The sequence below is a fragment of the Lygodium microphyllum genome, chromosome 9, assembly GCF_053477565.2.
Source record: "Lygodium microphyllum isolate KBCC chromosome 9, Lygodium_microphyllum_v1.1.10, whole genome shotgun sequence".
NCBI classification, from domain to species: domain Eukaryota; kingdom Viridiplantae; phylum Streptophyta; class Polypodiopsida; order Schizaeales; family Lygodiaceae; genus Lygodium; species Lygodium microphyllum.
The window spans coordinates 56380279-56399818 of record NC_141143.1 but is presented as its reverse complement, the minus strand read 5'-3'; the positions used below and the strand labels follow the sequence as shown (position 1 = coordinate 56399818).

At 41.4% G+C, this 19540-nt stretch overlaps 1 protein-coding gene across 4 annotated transcripts in view; it reads right to left on the bottom strand.

Annotated features, from left to right (window-relative positions):
- The window catches only part of TAF2 (TBP-associated factor 2), a 187117-nt gene that overhangs the window by 111729 nt on the left and 55848 nt on the right, over nucleotides 1-19540 (bottom strand). For 3 of the 4 annotated variants that reach the window (XM_087684576.1, XM_087684577.1, XM_087684579.1), the window contains exons 2-8: nucleotides 10634-11048; nucleotides 10408-10553; nucleotides 10197-10263; nucleotides 9505-9704; nucleotides 7618-7771; nucleotides 7432-7516; nucleotides 6101-6192 (exon numbers count right to left, since the gene is read on the bottom strand). In XM_087684576.1, the coding sequence (XP_087540702.1) occupies nucleotides 6101-6192; nucleotides 7432-7516; nucleotides 7618-7771; nucleotides 9505-9704; nucleotides 10197-10263; nucleotides 10408-10553; nucleotides 10634-11048 (1159 nt within the window). Of the gene's footprint in view, nucleotides 1-6100; nucleotides 6193-7431; nucleotides 7517-7617; nucleotides 7772-9504; nucleotides 9705-10196; nucleotides 10264-10407; nucleotides 10554-10633; nucleotides 11049-11188; nucleotides 11267-19540 lie in introns of those variants that run through there. The other variant, XM_087684578.1, reaches the window with a different exon arrangement.

Below are 19540 nucleotides of genomic sequence, written 5' to 3'. Positions count from 1 at the left end.
TATCAGAAAGAAGTACGGTGCGCCATTTAAGGCGGCAATGGATGTCGGCCCACAAAGATCAACATAAATCAATCTAAGAGGCTCCTCAACATGATGTGTGGACTACTAATGGAATGGGGTACAATGCTAGCTAATAGGCTTTACATACATCGCGAGCTAGTTTAAGGTAGGGAAGCCCCTCAACCAGTTCACGACGAGATAACTTATAAAGGGAGTCATAACCAATATGCCCTAAGTGAAAGTGCCAAAGACACTCATTGTTCATAGGCTCCTGAGATGTGGCTAATGCCTAGAAGCTGTGGAACACGAAACCCCTGACTGTCGGCTCAATCAGAAAGTGAGTCATGTGGTAAAGGCCATTAGGCTGTGCCTCACCGCGAGCAATCACTAAACCAATCTAAGAGTCAAGAATCTTGATTTTAGTCGTTGTAAAGAAAACTACTCACTCCAACTAGCAAACCTATTCAACAGATAACAAATTCACCTCAAGCTGGGGAACATGGTACACATTGTCTAACGAAGCCAAATCCGGACCCTTGTCAGTGGCAAAACTGACGCTACCTTGAGCCTGAATCTTGATTGAGGAGTTGTTTCATACACAGACCTGCCCGGCTGCAAGGACTCGGGTATGCAAAATGTTCTCTATAGGAGTCATGTGATGTTTAGCTCCATTGTCCACAATCCAAATAGGAGCTGAAGTGCTCGGCTGTGACAAGTGGGCCTCTGCAGTAACCTCATTGGGAGACAACTCACAAATGTGGACGAGACTCGCATCTGATGTCTCTAAGGAGACGATATGGGCCTTTACAGACCAGTCAGACAATCCCTCTAGAGTTGAAAATGTTGTCGACTGAGATGGCTGAGCAGTAGCAGTATGAGTCTGACCTTTAAACTGCCCCTTGCCATCACCCAGCCTCCCCAACTAGGGTTTGCTCAACTGAGGGACGGGAGTCTGAGATTTAGATTTGGGTGTTGTGCCTCAAACTCGGGCTCGCGCCCAGAGCTGCGCCACAACCCCCACGCCCTCCTACTCATCGGGGTCTCGCACTCGCCCCGATGGCCGGGTATAGGTCGCGCCTTCAGCGCCATCCATTTTCCGGGCTAGTTGATTCTGCAAGTGAGTTGTTACACACTCCTTAGTGGATTTCGACTTCCATGACCACCGTCCTACAGTCTTAATCAGTCAACACCCTTTGTGGGATCTAGGTTAGCGCGCAGTTCGGCACCGTAACCTGGCTTTGAGTTCATTCCGCATCGCCAATTCTGCATACCAAAAATGGCCCACTTGGAGCTCGCATTCCGCGCCGAGGTTCAACAGAGCCACCCTTGTTTGAGTTGTAACTAGAAGTTTCCTTGGGATTCCCCGTATGAATTTTATTTTTGATTTTGAGTGGGGGTTTAATGTTGTTTGCCCTTTCCTTGTTGCCCCTTCTGAGAATGAGCAACAAGAGCCCCCTTTGAAGGAGAATTCATATGAAATTGATCAAACAACCATACATAACGCAACAGCTGACACTAAAATTCATAGAAAGTAGGCATGGTAGGCTTTGAAACTATACCTTCTACAAAATTAAAGTATTTCCTGAGAATTTTGTTCAAAAACAATGTGACTTGATCATCAGAGGACTTGGAAGTCCCCATAGTAGAGAATTCGGCAAGAAGTCGTTGATACTCAACAAACTTGGCTTTCAAGTCATCACGGTCAGTGATTTTAAAGAGTTGGAGTCATGATCAAGATTTATACGATGGGTCCTATCCCGAGCCGCATAGCGGTCAGTCAAGTGTGCCCATCATTCTGACGTTAAGTCAAAATGCTGAAGCTGAGAATGGAACTCAAGCAATAAGCCATGTATCAGCTCCGACAATAGTGAAGGCATTCCTAGCCTTCCACGAGCAGACAACCTTGTATGGAACAAGTGCAGGATCCGGTAGGGATTCCAACCCCTGCACAAGATCCCATAGGTTCTCGAAGTCAAGGACATGGCTCATCAAGTTTAACCAAGTGATAAAGTTTCACCAGTTAAAACGAGTCTTATCATTAAATGCATGCTTGGCAGAAGATGAGCCGAAAACATGAGGTGTCGGAAAAGTGGGATAAGATGAAGGTGGTGGGTGAGTCTAATAGGAAGAATGAGAGGGAAAAGGTGAGTAGACAAAAATACGTGGGGAGTGTCCAATGAGTGCCGATTGATACAGAGGCACTATAACATGAATGTTTCCATAAGGTGCCGGTGGAGATGGAGGCATTGGGACACGGAAGCCCTGTCCAAAGCTCGGCTAGGGCACAACAGCATGACCAGGAGGTCCACTAGGTAATGCTATAGAGGCAAGCTGTGGTACCAACTAATCTACACGCGGGAGAGACTGGGGGGATTCCCAGGCTGCAATGATTCTGCAAGTGTGTGAGAAAAAGGTGGAACACTACCCAACATAGGAAAGGATGAGGTCCTGAAGGCGGTGTCTGTGTTTCCATAATCCCCCTCGTGTGGTGTGATGTGCAACATGAGGCGTTTGAAAGGCTAATGTAAATGGTGTAAAAGGAAGTGGAGAAGCAGCGGAAGAATGTGGTAGGATAGATGGATTCTGAATTTGTGGTATAAAAGATGCAGATGCATTTTGTTCATTTTTATCATTTAATGATTAAAAATGAAATGATGATGATAATGATGCACCATACAATGTAGGAATAGGAACACCAAATTCATTCTGATTTTGAGAAGTAAACTGAAGAGAAGGAAGGGTAGAAGAAGAGATACCTGTCTTTTTCTTATAATCCCCACGACGTGTGTTAATATACAATAATTGATCCTCAAGAGAATCTTTTCCGTAGCCAACAGATTGTACTCTATCTTCCTCATGATTTCTACCAGTATATTGCAAAGCAGAAGAGTTAAAAGACAAAGAAATAAAAGACGAATCCAAAGTACCTTGCACGGGAGTGGATGGAAGAGAATGAAAAAATGGAACATACTCTGGATCTCTTTCTCCAACAAGGGGACCCATATCCCTGAGGGAGATCTCGATAGCCCTACAATATCATCAGATTTATATGCAACATCTAAAGGGAGAAATTCATGCATACCTTCATTGAGTAGCTTCTCCTGAAGGGCAATTCTTCGATCGAGCTCCTCAATCTTCTTTCATCTAAAGTCCATGATCACATGATATTCTTCAGTGGAAAGCTTGTATAGCCTTTCTTCCGTGTTGTCAAAAGTATCTTCCACCATGTCAGAACTTTGTGGAGTAAGTTGTTCTGCCCACTCTCACTCAGTTCTCGACATAGCTTGTTCTGGAGACTGAATTGGTGTTGATGTGTTCGAAGTCATTTGAACCTACTATTGTTCGAAGATAAAAATACAAATAACAATCGTACGACAAAGCACAAACTGATAAAAGAACTCAGTAATACGCAGATGAGTATGGTTGCTACGATAGCTCTAAGACTATACTTTTGCATCCGTTTGGGATCAACTCACGATCAGTTGAGCATGAGCTTTTGCCTCAGTTTTGAGATCAAATTCTAATCAGTTTCAATTCAATTTTTAATCTATTTAGGAATTGTTTATGGTCACTTTGGGATCAATTTTGCATTAGTTACTGGTCAGTTTCTGCCATCAGTTTGTAATCAATGCAGGGTCACATTTGCAGCAGTCTGTGATCACTTCTCAGATTAGCAAATGATCAGTTTTATCATCAAATTATGCTAGCTTTCAATGGTTTACAACTAGTTTCATAGAGAGCAGCATGTTAATAAATGCCATTGATAGTTTTAGCCATGGTTTATACTAAGAATATGCTTTACTATGGTTGTGAAGCCAGAACAATCAAGAAACATGAGTTATGGATGCATCCAATGGGTTTTTAGTAACAATTCTAGACTGTTTTTCAGATTTATATCATGTTTATGCTAGTTGAAAATGTTTAGCAAGTTTGACACATGTAACATGGTTAGACAATAGTGGCCAATGTTGTAACTGTGCTGCTGTATGGAAATTCCAATGTAGTATATTTTTCCTTTGGCACAATACAGTGCAATCGAGGACGATTGCAGGAATTTCAAGGGGAGGAGAGGGAAGAGAGAGGGAAAGTCTATCACACGAACATAAAATTTTGAGATGCTCTAATCTTGTCGATAACATTTGATTAAGATATTAATCAAGTGTGCAATGTTGTTTAGCAGATGTGATGCATATGGCAGTTATTTCATGGTAATAGACCAAGGACCCTGAAAATGCAGTGGGTGTCAAAGGCAAAACTTGTGATAAGTTATGCCAACTGAGTTTTGGTAGTCAATTGGTGTCAATTTTGACCTTAGGATACTTGTTTGGCCAATAAGCATAAGTGGTGACACTAGTGACTAGCATCAATTAATTAATTAATATCAGTCTAAGGATCAACAGAGATTGGGGATCACTCAGGTTCCAAATGGCCTAGCCAAATTAATTATGAATAGACACATTTAATTTTAGGCAAGGTCAAAAGTGTTGAAATTAATTTTCAATATTATTTAATTTTAAAAATTAATTAAATGACTGAATAATACTGAAAAATGGGTTTAGAAGATTGGCACTTGACAAAAATGCCTCTGCAAACTTAAAAAAAGTTTTTGGGAGCTAGATCTCAACCATTCGGGTAGTTTACAACCTAGGAGGAAGAGAGAGGGAGAGAGAGGAAGCTGTTGGGTCCATTTTCTAATCAGAGAACAGTAATTTGTTGCAGAAGGCAGCCATCTAGGGGCCTCAACAGGAAGGCATAGCAAGAATATACCTTCTAGGAGCTGGCAACAACATTGTTGATCGGGTAATAGCATTTTGGAGGTCCCTAGCAATAGGTGACTATATTAAATATAGGTTGGAGCAGGAAACATGTAGATTTTAGGGTTTTTTTACAAAGAAATCAGATTTCTCTTTCATCTTGACTTTCTCACCTTTTCTGACCCATTCTCAAGAGATCTCAGCATTTCTCAGTCATTTTAAGTAAATCTCAGCCAAATTTACCGGACAACAGAGGGGTCTCTACTGTAAATTAAAGTTTAGTGCATAAATTTAGGATTTAGCAACCACCTCGAGACCCATGCCAACAAGATAAGGCATTGTACACTGAAATCAACACCTACAATTTGTGGTATTGTCACGGATTTCTGATGCCGAGCCATCAATTGTAAATTTGGGACAGCATTTGGCCAGTTGGGATCCAATTAAAGTCCTAGTGAAAAACAAGGGGCAAATTGCCCAAATTATTTGTTGATTGTTGGATCGGCAAGGGACTTTTGGATTAGTCAAGGAGATCATTGAATCTTGGCTTGTAATATATCCATTGGCAATTGAAGTTAAAGAAATACCAAAATGGGCGCCAGTTTTGGTGCCAACATGGTGTCTGTTGTCCAAGATTATTACGGTAAATTGTGCATTTCAATTTATATTTATTTGTTGATTGTTGTAATTAAGTGCTTGATCAGGCAATTACCACCCTTTCCAAGAAGGAAGGCTGCTCTCTCTCTTTTCTTCTTTTTTTTTCGTAAAGGCTGCTCTCTCTCTCTCTCTCTCTCTCTCTCTCTCCAGAGCCTGCTAGGCACACATCAGCTCCATACCTAACAAAACAAACACAAACAAGGCAAAAGAAGAGGGATAACGAAGGATTTGGTCTAACAATCTCACTTGGGAAAGCCCTTTGAAACTAACGGTTTTCTAATTGTGGAAGCAACTTTTCAGCTGCAACTGACTTGATACATCTAGTTATTGTGCTTCCACTTCTCAGCCAGGAAGCTATTAGAAGCATTATTCACATTTGATAGGCTTAATCTTCATTTGGCCTTGGCCTGCTGATATCTGCACTCATAGGTGTCTACTATCAAGAGTCAATACCTCCAATAGCCTGGCATACTTTGCATATCAATACAATAGGGATAATCTTAACTTAAAGATATTGGATAATTGTGTGCATTAGCCATAAAAATGGATGCAGACCAACTAACATAGCAGTGTATATTACTTACACTATTTCATGAACTCAGGAGAAAAAGTCTACAAAAATCTAAACAGTCCATAGAAAAAGCTGTCTTTCAACACCACACACACAAGCACCATGATTGATCTGATACCTTGAACCGGCGGTAGTACATTTCATTGTTGCCAAAATGTCGCTTAATAAACAAGTCGGTCAAAAATATACATAAGCCTTCCAAAAGCCATGCTGCATTCACATGAGAGAATCAAAGTCAAAATGTCCCTCCATCTCTCCCTCCCTCCCTCTCTCATGTGTGCCTCAATTCATAGAGAATGCATACATTTCAGTCACTGCACGTAATACATATACAGGACCAAAGCCCACTGCACACAACACATATACAGGACCAAAGCCCTTATGCCATAGGACCAAATCTACAATTACTCCTAAACCACGTACAAACACAGCACCCTTTGCAGCGAAGACTTGCACCCAATGTAAACATCCTGCCATTGCCCACCTACAGTGGCATTCTATCATCCATATATGTTCTCTCACACTCATTGTCAGCACTATAGTGGCATTCTTATTCAGATTGTGTTTGTCACATTGATGTGGCAGTAGGTGCCGCTGTGCAGGGCATGCAGGACTGGACCTGGAATGGGTCAGGTGAGCAGAGTGCCCCAGAAGAGCTGGTGTGCCAGAATCTTGGATCACTTGTATTATGAGCTTAAGTTCATCCAACTTTAATTCAACAGTTGCAACAGTGTGATTTTCAGAGGCAGGCCTGACATATGCTGTCAAAGCATAGTGTAGAAGGTCCAAATTCAGTTGTTTCTGGTATTGGTAGTAGGGTAGGCTCCCTGCCTTACAAACAGATATTCATTGAGTAGCTTCCACATAGCAAACATTTACTCAAAGGTTCAAGAGGTGGCACTTTAAAGCTAACCACAGGGAGCGATCTGACAGTTCCAGCTAATCTTCCAACCTAATTATCAAATCCATACAAATCAATCATTCCAGGATAGATGGAATGAAGCTAGATTACCAATTACCATGCACCTTCATAATTACTCCCTGAAAATGTTCCCTTTTACCAGGAAACTCAAATTGTGTTCATTATCATGGTCCAGAAAAAGAGAGGCAGCTTACTCCCCACTTGGGAGAATGAGATATGAACTCATAAGTTAGGCATTACTTGCAATAATTGCTTGGCAAATGAGCATAACAACAGAAAGAAATGTTCTATACAAGTCACCTGCAAAGCACCCAGCCAGCACTTGAACAACTTTCATTGCAAGCAGTTTGCATCTGTGCACACTTGTTGCTAATATGAAGAGCAGAATGCACGAGAGAAACCAACCCCAAAGTATATCCATCATATGCATGAAAGTTTCATGCCCACCAAACTACTGGCTATAAGAGAATAGCTATCAAGTCAAATCAGATTTAATTACCCTTATTTCAAGGATTGTGTGGTATTACCATCATTATGTGTTTCTGGAGAAATATAAACTCCAAACCATTGCTGAGCCAAAGAGTGAGCCAGCTTGATCCGGGTGTTCATGGTCTGTGAAACAAAGGCATAACATTAGTCCCCTCTAGAGATACAATGATTCACATTAAATGACTCTAACAAACCCATAAAAATAAGAAACAGATGTTCTGTACTTGATCAATGACTTTTTCATCAACCAGAAGGTGGGAGCTGAAGATAGTAATAGCTGCGCCAACTGCGGCTGACGACATCATTGACTCAGAATCCACAAACACAAGGTTATATGAACCAAAGGGGAAACCCGCACCCAAATAGTCTTCATAAAAACTGCATTCCATATATGTGCAGTTTTCAGGGGCAAAAATCGATAACGTTATGACCACAAAAAATTCTGAGTATTGCAGGTAAAAAAGTAAACATCATTTGTTCACATCCAAACCATTCTACATATCTTGAATGCTTTGTGATTTTCAATACTGTCTTAAGCCTTCAAAAACTTCTCTTTTTTCAGATAGAAGAAAAATCCCTTCTTTCATGCACTTGGTAGTAGATGATGAGGATCTCATGCACAGCAAGGTTGAAACTTGATTAATTTTATATGATGATTAAAAGGAGTTGCAAAGATGCCATGTAGCACACTAGGCCAAATCCCTATATAGCAGCCAAACCACACTAGTCAGTACCACACTTCATCCTGTCCAGATCTTCACCCTGAACAAAGTCCTAAAATAGCAAAGTAGATCATTGGCAACCCACTGTAAAACAGCCATACATGCCTATTCCCAGCTTACACAATTGCTTGACAAAAGCCAATTGCCACAAACTAAGAGTGAACCAACAGTTGCTCTCAGTTTTGGAGCTCAACCTTTTGCCTTGTACCCACAGTTTTGAACCTGTTAGCTTGCCTCCAGTTCTAACCTTCACATGTAAGCTCGCTCTTTTCTGCTCAGCTACATTAATCTAGACTGATCTACTAGAGTCAGGTTGCAAAATGTGAACCAGCAACATAAGAATGTGCAATGACAGCATCATAGTTCTTGAAAACTTCGAAAAAACTTTGCCATTTCAATTTTTGCTTAAATTCTCACTGTAAAAATTACATGGCGTAGTGTATAGAATCCGAACAAGGAATAGAGAGTACACAGCAAATAAGAGAAGAATAGAAATTTTCTTTAATTCCAAACAAACTAATACACTTGTATGCTTCCACTTTGAAGCTTAGATGGCAATCTAGAAAAATGATAGGTGAAGGGGTCTCCCTTCTATAGCCCGCGAAGGCAATCAAGTCGGCAGCCTAACCAGGCTACCATACTATGAACCTTCGCTAATAGGCCACGAAATATTCCAAGGAATATTGCCTTTACCCAAGGCAATCAAGTCGGCAACCTAACCAGCCTACCATATTATGAACCTTCACTAGTAGACCACAAAATATTCCAAGGAATATTGCCTTTACCGTTAGGCCAAGGAACACTAACCCAAGACCCTCACCAAGGGGGCCGCTGGTCCAAACCCAAAATAGGGATCCCTAATAACTCCCACACTTCACAACTTGATGACACCAACTTAACTACTCTATCTAACCCAAAGGTTAGATCCACAAAGGTCACCTTTCTCTGGCATCTAGTCACATCAACCTCATCAAACATACAAGCCAAGACCCAAACCAACCTCATCTAACATACAAGTTGTAAGGTGCCACCAACCTCATTCTAAGTTGTAAGGTGCCACCAATAATTTTAAAATCATCTGGCTTCTCCTAAAATGGGGGCCTTACAACGTAGAACTATGGATCATTGGTGGCACCTTACAAGGGTGGGGCATTGAGCATATTATTTCCACACTATCATTTCATATAATATTGTACTTACTAGAAAATCCCTAAAGTCCAGCTTCTTGATGTTCCTCTTTTCATTCCTGTTTCTATTTCTGTCTCTATTTCCATTTTCATGTTCATATAGGATCACCAAGGGTGAGCACTTTTGAAAAGAAGGAGAATATCAAAAGCCCACATAAACCTACCAAAGAACAAAACTGCATGACCCACAGAAATGTTGTACCTGAATGCAGAATGGAAAAATGCACCGGTACATTGAAGCTGCACAAGGTTCCCAGGAATGCAAAAATGTGTAATAGATATGTTCTGGCGATCTGGAAGCACTTCCAAGGGTGCAACAATCAAAGATACAAATCGAGCTGCAACAGGGATGTCAAGCTTGTAAACGTAAGTTTTGAGATGACTCCCTTCTTTGCTGATAACCTGGTAATAAATTTAATGATTTATCAGATACTCATAAACAAACTATGAACAATTTTGTCCAAGGATCCAAGACCTTTATGAATTCAGATTCTGGCAGTTGCAAAAAAAGTACACTGTATGTAACTTCAATCTAGCTCTACCCCTGAACAAATAAAGTGAAATCAGTCATTCAGTATACTCAACAAATGTATGCAGCCAGATGTTTGCAACAATGTAATGTACACTAGTTCATAATAGAGACTGGTTGGGCCTAAGAGGGCATTAAGTCTCTCCTTACCGCAAGTGTACATGGCATGCATAATTTTCTTCAATATAATTAAATGTATGACTTTGGTTACAAAAGAGAAACAATCTTAAAGCCAAAATTTACATGGACTTTTCCAATCCAATTCAAATTAGCTCCCTAATCAAAGTAAGGCCTCTGGACATGCTAGGAAGCAGCACCTTGTAGATTAGTAATATCAATTATTCAAATTGCACAAAGCTGAACACCTGATAAAGTGGCCTCCCGCAACTAACAGCAATGAATTCTGAGTCCACAGTGAGCTCCATCTCATAGCTGTCAATTAAAGTAATTATGGGGTGAATTATTGGTGGGTAGCAGTGTTTGGAAAGTTTACCCTCTACAAATGCAAAATACTGCTGTGATATTTGATCATAAGTAATGTGATTGATAGGACTTTCATGACATGATTGAACTCACCTGCACCTTTGAAAATCAAGATCCACACAAGGAAACCAACAGCGTGCCCGAGATGACTGATTACTTGTGTGGAACATGTTGCCTACAAAGTACGCCCCAGATTCGGGTTTCTCCAACCAGTAATCCACATGCACAAGATTTACTTTCTGTTGGCAGAATAGAATGCTGTAAGCAAGATTAAACGGCAAAAATGTTAGAGACTTTTATGCTTATTGTGACAACTCACCTCTTCTGTACGATCAGCTAGCTCTTCTTTTGGACCTTCAAGAACAGATTCAGGCCCATTCTTTTCACCTGCAACTCCTTTCATTATACCGGCATCAGACCCAGTCTGTGGAACATCATGATTCCCATGCGATGGTACAGACAGCTCTGGAATGAATACAAGCAACCCTGGCAACATCTCTTTCTCCAAGGCTCTCAGATAGTTTGCATGTGCAGTATCAGCAGCATCAGAAGCAGAGAGATGATCTTGGTTCACAAATAGGGCGTTTCCATCTCCATAATGGTCATCCTTGAGTGTGTGAATTACTTCAAACTCAGTTGGCACTCCATCATATAACACCCTTTCAATGTTTAAGCCCTGTGCATGAAGACCCACAACTCCCTTTGCTGGTGCAACCACTCTAAGTTCTGCAAACCTGTTTTGATGCCATAAAACAGGTCAAGTCATTAAGAGTTCAGTGGAATAGAGAGCAGAACAGGTATTCCACATTATGTTCCATGCTCTTTAAAACAAAAGATCACCAATTAAGTGCTTAAGGCAAGAGCAAAATCGTACATTTTATCTTCAGATGAGTGGTCCCTATTGGGGATAACACTCCCACTGGTAAGAAATGCAAGAGAGGCTCAAGATTACCAACTACATCCTCAATGCAAAAAGAACCCATGTCAAGGCTTACAATATTAATTTTCAGCTGTTAAAGTAATAGTCAGAAATAAAATTCATGAAAGGAGAAATGAAGGATACTCAAAACACACAAATTACAGTTGAGCAAAATTGAGGAGTCTATGACAGAAGCTGTGGGCAGTGATCCAAAGCATTCGAGCAATGGAGGTACACTTTTATAGGATAAATTTCAGTCTCAAATTGGACAGCAAACACTCAAGTATGTTGGAATGCCCAATGATATCATTGTAGTCAGACCTATGCACAATGGACTGAAGTCTTCCGGCAGTAAATGAGTATCCAGATACTCAAACCTCGGTTTCATGGAAGCAAACAGCCATAGCAGCTTGTAAAGGCCTTGACAAGATGAACCATAAGCGTTCATACTCCTCGGACATTGTGAACACTTCTTAGAAATTGGTGCCCTGCGATCACAAGTGACAACTAAGGTTTGGGCTGGTACTCCATTCAGGATGGTTACATGCTTTGCAAGACCACCTATACCTCTCAAATCAAGATTACTCCTTTTGCACAATTGTTGTGGTTAAATTGCAGGTAATCAATGAAGAATGAGCACATATTGGAGAAGTACTTCAATTAGCAAAAGTTTTTCCAGAGTGTACTTGATTACGGGTGTAATTGTCCTGCATGTCAAAAGTCAAGGCACAATTGCTTCAGTTTTTGCCTATTCTTAATGGATCCTTGCAAGCAATTTCAAGGACTAATGAATATCCTTTTGATAGGCTGACTGTTAAGATGCTAGTCTGATCTGATTATCAGTTTTTTGAAGAGAGAGGATGAAAGAAAACAGAGATAGAGCTGTCCTCATCGCCTCCCAGCCTTTGCACAACCACTCTATTTATTAGTTCATTAATACATAGTAACTGTGAGCAGGTCTGGCACATTGCCAACTCACTTGGCCTAAGAACCTATTTAAACACGTTAATTGTACTAAGCCCATAAATCATTTGGCCTTAGCCCATTTTCACAAGTGTCTCATGAGTCACATCTGAATAATTAGTCATGCCATATGCATATATTTTCCCCCAGTATTGTCATGTCAATTGGTGTGACACTTCCTCCCCCTCAAGAAATAAACCGTTTCAACTTTCTGAGCTGTGCTTACATTCTTCCAACTCGAACTCTCTTCTCAACAAACCTTCCACTTTACTAGGTACTCCTACAGTTAGTACTCTTTGTTCATCTATGACGAACATGTAAAGTCCGCTTATGCTCATGTGGAAGTGATTGCTTACCAGGTAGTTTCACTATCTCATCCTCCAAGAAAAGATTATCTATGTCACCCAGTTTTCTCTTGAAGTCGCTAACATGAAATGCTGGATAGATCTTACTGCTGGCAGGTAATTGGAGTTTATAATCCATTTCTCTTATCTTCTTAAGTATCACGAAAGGACCATGATACCTAGGTGATAATTTTGGACATTGTCCCATCTTTTTGGCTTCAAAATGCTCAAGCATTAAGATAAAGTTGCTCTCCTTTTTCAAAGAGGTCTTCTATGTGGGTCCGCATAGCCCCTGGCTCTATCCTATGCCTTCCTGATGTTGCTTTGAGCAAGTTAACATTTTATTCATATCCTCTAAGGAACCTTTCAGGCAGAGGAACCTTTAGCTCCCTGAACCTTTTCCTTTTACAGTCCCATACCATAGTAAGCCCTAGGTTGAAACCCAAACATTAACATAAATGGACATCTCTTGTAGTAGGATTTGCAAAACCCTTTTAGTTTGATCATCTCTTTGCGGACCTTCTGCCATAACACTTTCTGTACTGATTTGAAATTATATTTGCTAGAGGTTCATATAATAGGTATAGGCTCTCTATGAACAACTCTACAAAAGTGGCTATAACAATTTCTGTCCTGATTTCAAACTATATTTGCTAGAGGGTCATATAATATGTATAGGTTCTCTATGAACAATTTAGCCAATTTTAGAACTTTAACACCAAATGAAGTTGGAATAAACCTAACCATCCTAGTTAACTTATCCATATTTACATACACAAAACCGTAATTTCTGTGCATCCCAAGTAATTTAACAGTTATTTCTCAAGCAGGGCCCAAAATTTCAAGTTGGGACACTCAAATATGAGAAAGAAAACAAAATGTAGCAGAAGAAATGCATTAGACGTGAATGAACACAGGGTTTTGACCACATGAAGGCTTAATCAAGCAAATTGTGCCTCCCACCACCCGATTTGTCACCTTGCATTGTTGCCATATTGTTCCTACTCCTAGTCGTGCTATTCAGACTAAGGCAATGATGTTTCTCTGTCAGTGCACTGCGGAAAAGAACAAGAACATGGAGTGAGAAGAGAAGATAGAAACGAGGGACCTGCTGGAATCATGAATCGTATTTAAAAAGCTGACTGAAACTGAAGATACGAGGCCAGACTCTATCAGCCCCTACAAGCAGCATGGACCGTTAGTGAGGGCACCAATGAAGGCAAGAAGGATGGATACAAATTGATGAGGGCTGGTGATAATAATCTGAAGACTCCATGGAGTAAGGGCAACTATAAATAGGCTGCATGTAGGAAATCTGGCCAATCTGTACTTCATACAAGACAAACTGATATAAATCAGTTGCCTGGCTTGAAAATGGCCACCCAGCAACGCCCACCTAGGAGATAATTGTCCACCCTGCCACATGGCAATGCTGCCTGCTCGAGATGTTGGGATGTAAAGATCCTTTATTCACCTCCATGTATTTTACACGTGTATTGTTATGTTGTACATGTGAATGCACCCTTACGGGCCCTAAGTATAAATATATTTTATTCTTTGTGTACCAACACATTGTTGGTACACCCAAATCTGTTCGTCACTCTTACTCTCACTCACTCACCTGTTCACTCCCTCTGCTGCAAATCTTCACACTTCCGCTACCCGCGCGCTCCAACAACTGGTATCAGAGCTGAGGTTAAGGTGCTCGCACTCCTCGAAGTCTGTGTTAGACATCACCAGCTCTTCGCTCGCGAGAAATTAGTAAGTCGTCACTCATACAGGTCAGGTCGTCACTGTTTCCAGGCACGTGTATGTGCTGGACAATCGGGCGACAGTGTTGCAGGTCACGTTTTGTGCAAGCGACAGCCTGATAGACAGGCGACAGGTCAATTTTTGACCAAGCAGGCAGTCACGAACAGGTCACGAGCAGCCAGGCGCAGGCTGCACAGGTCAACGCAGGTCACGAAACTGCGGCGACAGGCTACGTGGCATCAGGCGCAGGCTGCACAGGTCACGCAATGCAGTTTCGTCATGTTTTTGAGCAGGCGACAGCTCACGCAAGGCTGCGTGGCATCTGACGGGCAGTGCAGGTCAACAGCTGCAGATTCGACACATTTTTCTTCCAGTAATTTTTTTAAAATTTTCTAAGGTTTACTGCAAGCAACCCCTTTGCCATTGACGGGAGTTCGCGCGCACAAGCACAGTTCTCAGATTTGGTCAAATTTGAACCTGGAAATTTGGGGCTTTTCCCAGATTTGATGCTGTTTATGCTTGACAGTGGCATCTGTGTCAGAAATTGCAGACATTGTGCGCATTGACCTAAATTAATTTGGGGATTTTTCAAATTTGTTGGAATTTTGCTCATCCGAGTAAAATTTCTTAGCATTGGACCAAGAAAAATTGGGGCTTTTCATGTATTGATGTAATTTTGCCCAGCTGAGTCAGGTTGGCTGACATTCGCGCACATTTGGACCTGGAAATTTGGGATTTTGTGTAGAATTTGATAAATTTCTGCATTATTTGCCTGTGCAGTGCCTGGTCTATGTCAAAACAGCAGAGGATTATTGCTGGTTATGCAAGAACAGCAGTGTATTTGCTGATTTAGCTTGTGCTCTTGTAGTTCAGTGCTTTTACACTTGTACTTGTAATAAAATGGCTGCAACTTCTTCCAATTCTGACATTAAAAGTTTGATGGAAATCAAGCGATTTGATGGTCAGGGCTTTGATCTTTGGAAAGATCGTATGCAGGGCATACTGTTCTTAAAGGATTGTGAGGATGCTTTGCAAATGGATAAACCCGCACAAATGTCTGAGGCGGATTGGGCCAAAGTCAATAAAAGGGTTGTGGCTTATATAAAGATGGGTGTCACTGATGACATTTTGACAGGCATTAAGGGTTTTGACACTGGTCATGCAATATGGGAGAAGTTGAAGACTACCTATGAGATCACCACACCTGTTAATCAGGTGCATTTAATGCGCAAGTTGGTGAATATGCGGCTGGATGAGTCCAAGCCTGCAGCTGAGCACTTGAGTGCATTTACTGGCATTTTAAATCAGCTCAAGGATGCAAGTTTGGATTTTGATGATAAGTTGAGGGCGATCTTTTTGATCATGACATTGCCTGACTCTTGGGAGACTTTGGTTGTTTCTCTCAGCAATAACTCCAATCTCACATATGATGGTGTGAGGGGTTCGATCTTGAATGAAGAAATTAGACGTAAGTCTAGTGGAGAAGGCAGCAACTCAGCTTATAATGTTAGAGGCAGGGCTGAAAAGAAAAATGCAAATGCTGGACAGAGAAGCAGGATCAAGAGAAAAGGAAAATGTGGTCGGAAGGGCCACAAGAAGCCTGATTGCAGGTCTTACAAGAAGGAACAAGAGAGAAAGAAGAGTGCATGAGACAAAAAGAAGAAAGAGGAAAAGACAGATGCATCTGAGGCAGGTAAAGGAAAGGAAAAGGCCAATGTGGCCTCTAGTGTTGTCATTGAGGAGCTCTCAGATGCAGAGGCTGATGTATTATGTGCAGTGGATTATGATGCCCTTGTATGTCACATGCAGGATATGCAGATCACCAAGGCTGATGTGATTGATGCACTTTTGTCAATTGATAATTGTGTCACTCAGACTTGGATTGTAGACTCTGGTGCCTCTTTCCATCTGACTCCATGCTTGGAGTGTTTTGCTACTTTTGATGCAGGCTGTTATGGCAAGGTTTACCTTGGAAATAATCATGCTTGCAGCATTGATGGGATTGGCACCATACACTTGTCTTTGGATAATGGGCAAAAACTTGTGTTGAAAGATGTCAGATATGTGTCTGGCATCAAGAAGAGTTTACTATCTGTTGGACAGCTTGACTTGCATGGTTACACCACACTGTTTGGTGGTGGTTTATGGAAATTAAAAAGGGGTTCCATGCTGATTGCTAAAGGAACCAAGAAGGGCACTCTGTATTGTCTGCTCTGTAAAGCTTTGAATGGCAAGTTTCTTGCAGTTGCTGAAATTGGCTGTCATTTGGAGTTATGGCATAAGAGATTAGGCCATATGAGCCAGAAAGGTCTTGATGTTCTTACCTCTTTGAAGAGGGTTGATGGAAAAGACTCTAAACTTGATTTTTGTAATGACTCTCAGTTTGGAAAGCAAATGAAAAATTCATTTTACTCTGGTGTCTCCCGTAAGTCAAATGTCTTGGACTTAGTGCATTCTGATGTATGTAGCATGCCTTTGAAATCGTTGGGTGGTGCTGCATACTTTGCCTCTTTTATTGATGATTGTTCCAGGAAGATTTGGGTTTATTTGTTGAAAAAGAAAAGTGAAGTGTTTGCTGTTTTTAAAACTTTTCATACATTCGTGACCACTCAGACAGGTAGAAAGTTAAAATGCTTGAGAACTGATAATGGGGGTGAGTTCACGTCTAATGAATTTAAGTCCTTTTGTGACTTGCATGGGATCAAGAGGGAGCTTACAGCCCTTCTTCAAATGGTGTAGCTGAAAGATACAATAGGACTCTCTGTGAGAGAGTGCGGTGCATGCTGTCCACTGCTACTCTCCCTCACGAATTTTGGGGAGAGGCACTTAAAACCGCGGTTCACATTTGCAACCGCTCTCCAAACAGGTCCCTAAATAATGGCATTCTTGAGGAGGTTTGGTCTGGCAAACCGGCCTCATATGACCATTTACGAATATTTGGCTGTGATGCTTTTGTGCATGTTAAAACTGAGCTGAGGAATAAACTTGACCCGAAATCCACCAAAGGCATTTTCATGGGCTATGGTGATGAGGGTGAATTTGGCTATAGAGTGTGGCTACCTCAGTCCAAGAAAATTGTTCGCAGCCGTAATGTTGTGTTTAATGAGGCAAAGTTACTGAAAAGTACTTTAGCCTCTGATGAAGACATGAAAAATGTCAAATTTCAGAATTCGCAGCCACCTATTACTTCAGATGATGAGCCTCATGGTGCTGTACCACAGGCTGAAACTGATGATCAGCCGGTTATCTTTGAGCCAGATGATGATGCACAGCAAATAGAAGCACAGGGAGGTCATGGACAGCAAGATAGACTTGCTGATTATGAAAATGCAGGTGCTGGAAATGAAAATGAAGGTGCTGTACAGCATGAACAGCATGCTGAAAATGGCTTACAGCAGCCAATAAATGCTGAAAACAACATGCCTCCAGATGTAGATCCAATTCCTGAGAATGTAGATCATTGGGTACGCAGGTCTACACGCCCAAGAAGGCAGCCACATAGGTATGACCCCTCTTTGCATTATGTGATGCTTACTAATGAGGGTGAGCCTCTGACATATAAAGAGGCTAAGTCATGCAAATTCAGCAATAAGTGGGAGCTAGCTATGCAGGAAGAGATTAAATCTCTGTATGCTAATGATACTTGGGATCTTGTATCATTGCCCAAAGGAAGAAAGCCTCTTCCAAACAAATGGGTTTACAAAGTAAACACAGTTGATGGGAAACCCAAGTACAAGGCAAGATTGGTTGCCAAAGGGTATGCACAGAAGGAAGGGATTGACTTCCAGGAGGTCTTCTCACCTGTCGTGAAGATGACCACACTACGTGTGCTTTTGGCTCTCACTGCTGTATTGGATTTAGAGTTGTACCAAATGGATGTGAAAACAGCTTTTCTGCATGGTGACATTGATGAGGAGATCTACATGAAACAGCCCGAGGGTTTTGTAGTTCCTGGAAAAGAGTAGTTGGTGTGTAAACTAAAACGCAGCTTATATGGGCTGAAACAAGCACCACGGCAATGGTACAAAAAGTTTGACACTTTTATGCTCTCTCATGGGTTTACGCGCAGCCATGCAGATCATTGTTTGTATATGAAAAAGGATACAGATGGCAGCCCTATCATACTTGTTTTATATGTGGATGATATGTTGCTAGCTGGGAAGAGAAAGACTAGCTTGGATGCTCTCAAAGATCAGCTGAAGTCAGCTTTTTCCATGAAAGATTTGGGGAATGCAGAGCATATATTGGGCATGAGGATTCGTAGGGATAGAACGCAGAAATTGCTGTTCTTATCTCAAGAAAAGTACATTGAAAAGGTACTGGACAAATTTAACATGGCTGAAGCTAAGCCTCTCGGAGTACCCTTACCTCCATACCTTAAGCTTAGTAAAGCCAACAGCCCAACAGATGACATGGAAGCCAATGCTATGAAGGGAGTCCCTTATGCATCAGCTTGTGGCTCTCTTATGTATGCTATGGTGGCTACTCGTCCAGACATTGCTCATGCAGTGGGAGTTGTCAGCAGGTTTATGTCAAATCCTGGCAAACCACATTGGGAGGCTGTCAAGAGTATTCTTAGATATCTGAAGGGTACACAAAGAAAGTGTATTTGCTATGGGCAAGGTGCACTTAATTTGCAAGGTTATTGTGATGCAGACATGGCAGGTGACTTAGACACTCGCAGGTCCACTAGCGGGTATGTCTTTACAGTTGTTGGAGGGGCCGTCTCTTGGTGCTCCAGGTTGCAGAACATTGTCGCACTGAGTACTACTGAAGCTGAATACATATCAGCTACTACTGAAGCTTCTAAGGAAGCTATATGGTTGAGCAGACTCGTAGAGGATCTCGGCATGTCCATGAGTACTCCAGTGTTGGGATATGATAGCCAGAGTGCTGTGTATCTGGCTAAAAATGCCATGTATCATTCACGCACAAAGCATATTGATGTGCGATATCACTTTATCAGACAGATTCTGGAGGATGGTCTAATCACATTGACCAAGATCCAAACACAGGACAACCCTGCAGATGTTCTCACTAAAAGTCTAGGCAAGGCTCAGCATGAGCATTGCATACGACTAGTGGGAGTTGGTTAAAGGTTCACTCCGGACCTTTAAATGGGAGGTTGTTGGGATGTAAAGGTCCTTTATTCACCTCCGTGTATTTTACACGTGTATTGTTATGTTGTACATGTGAATGCACCCTTACGGGCCCTAAGTATAAATACATTTTATTCTTTGTGTACCAA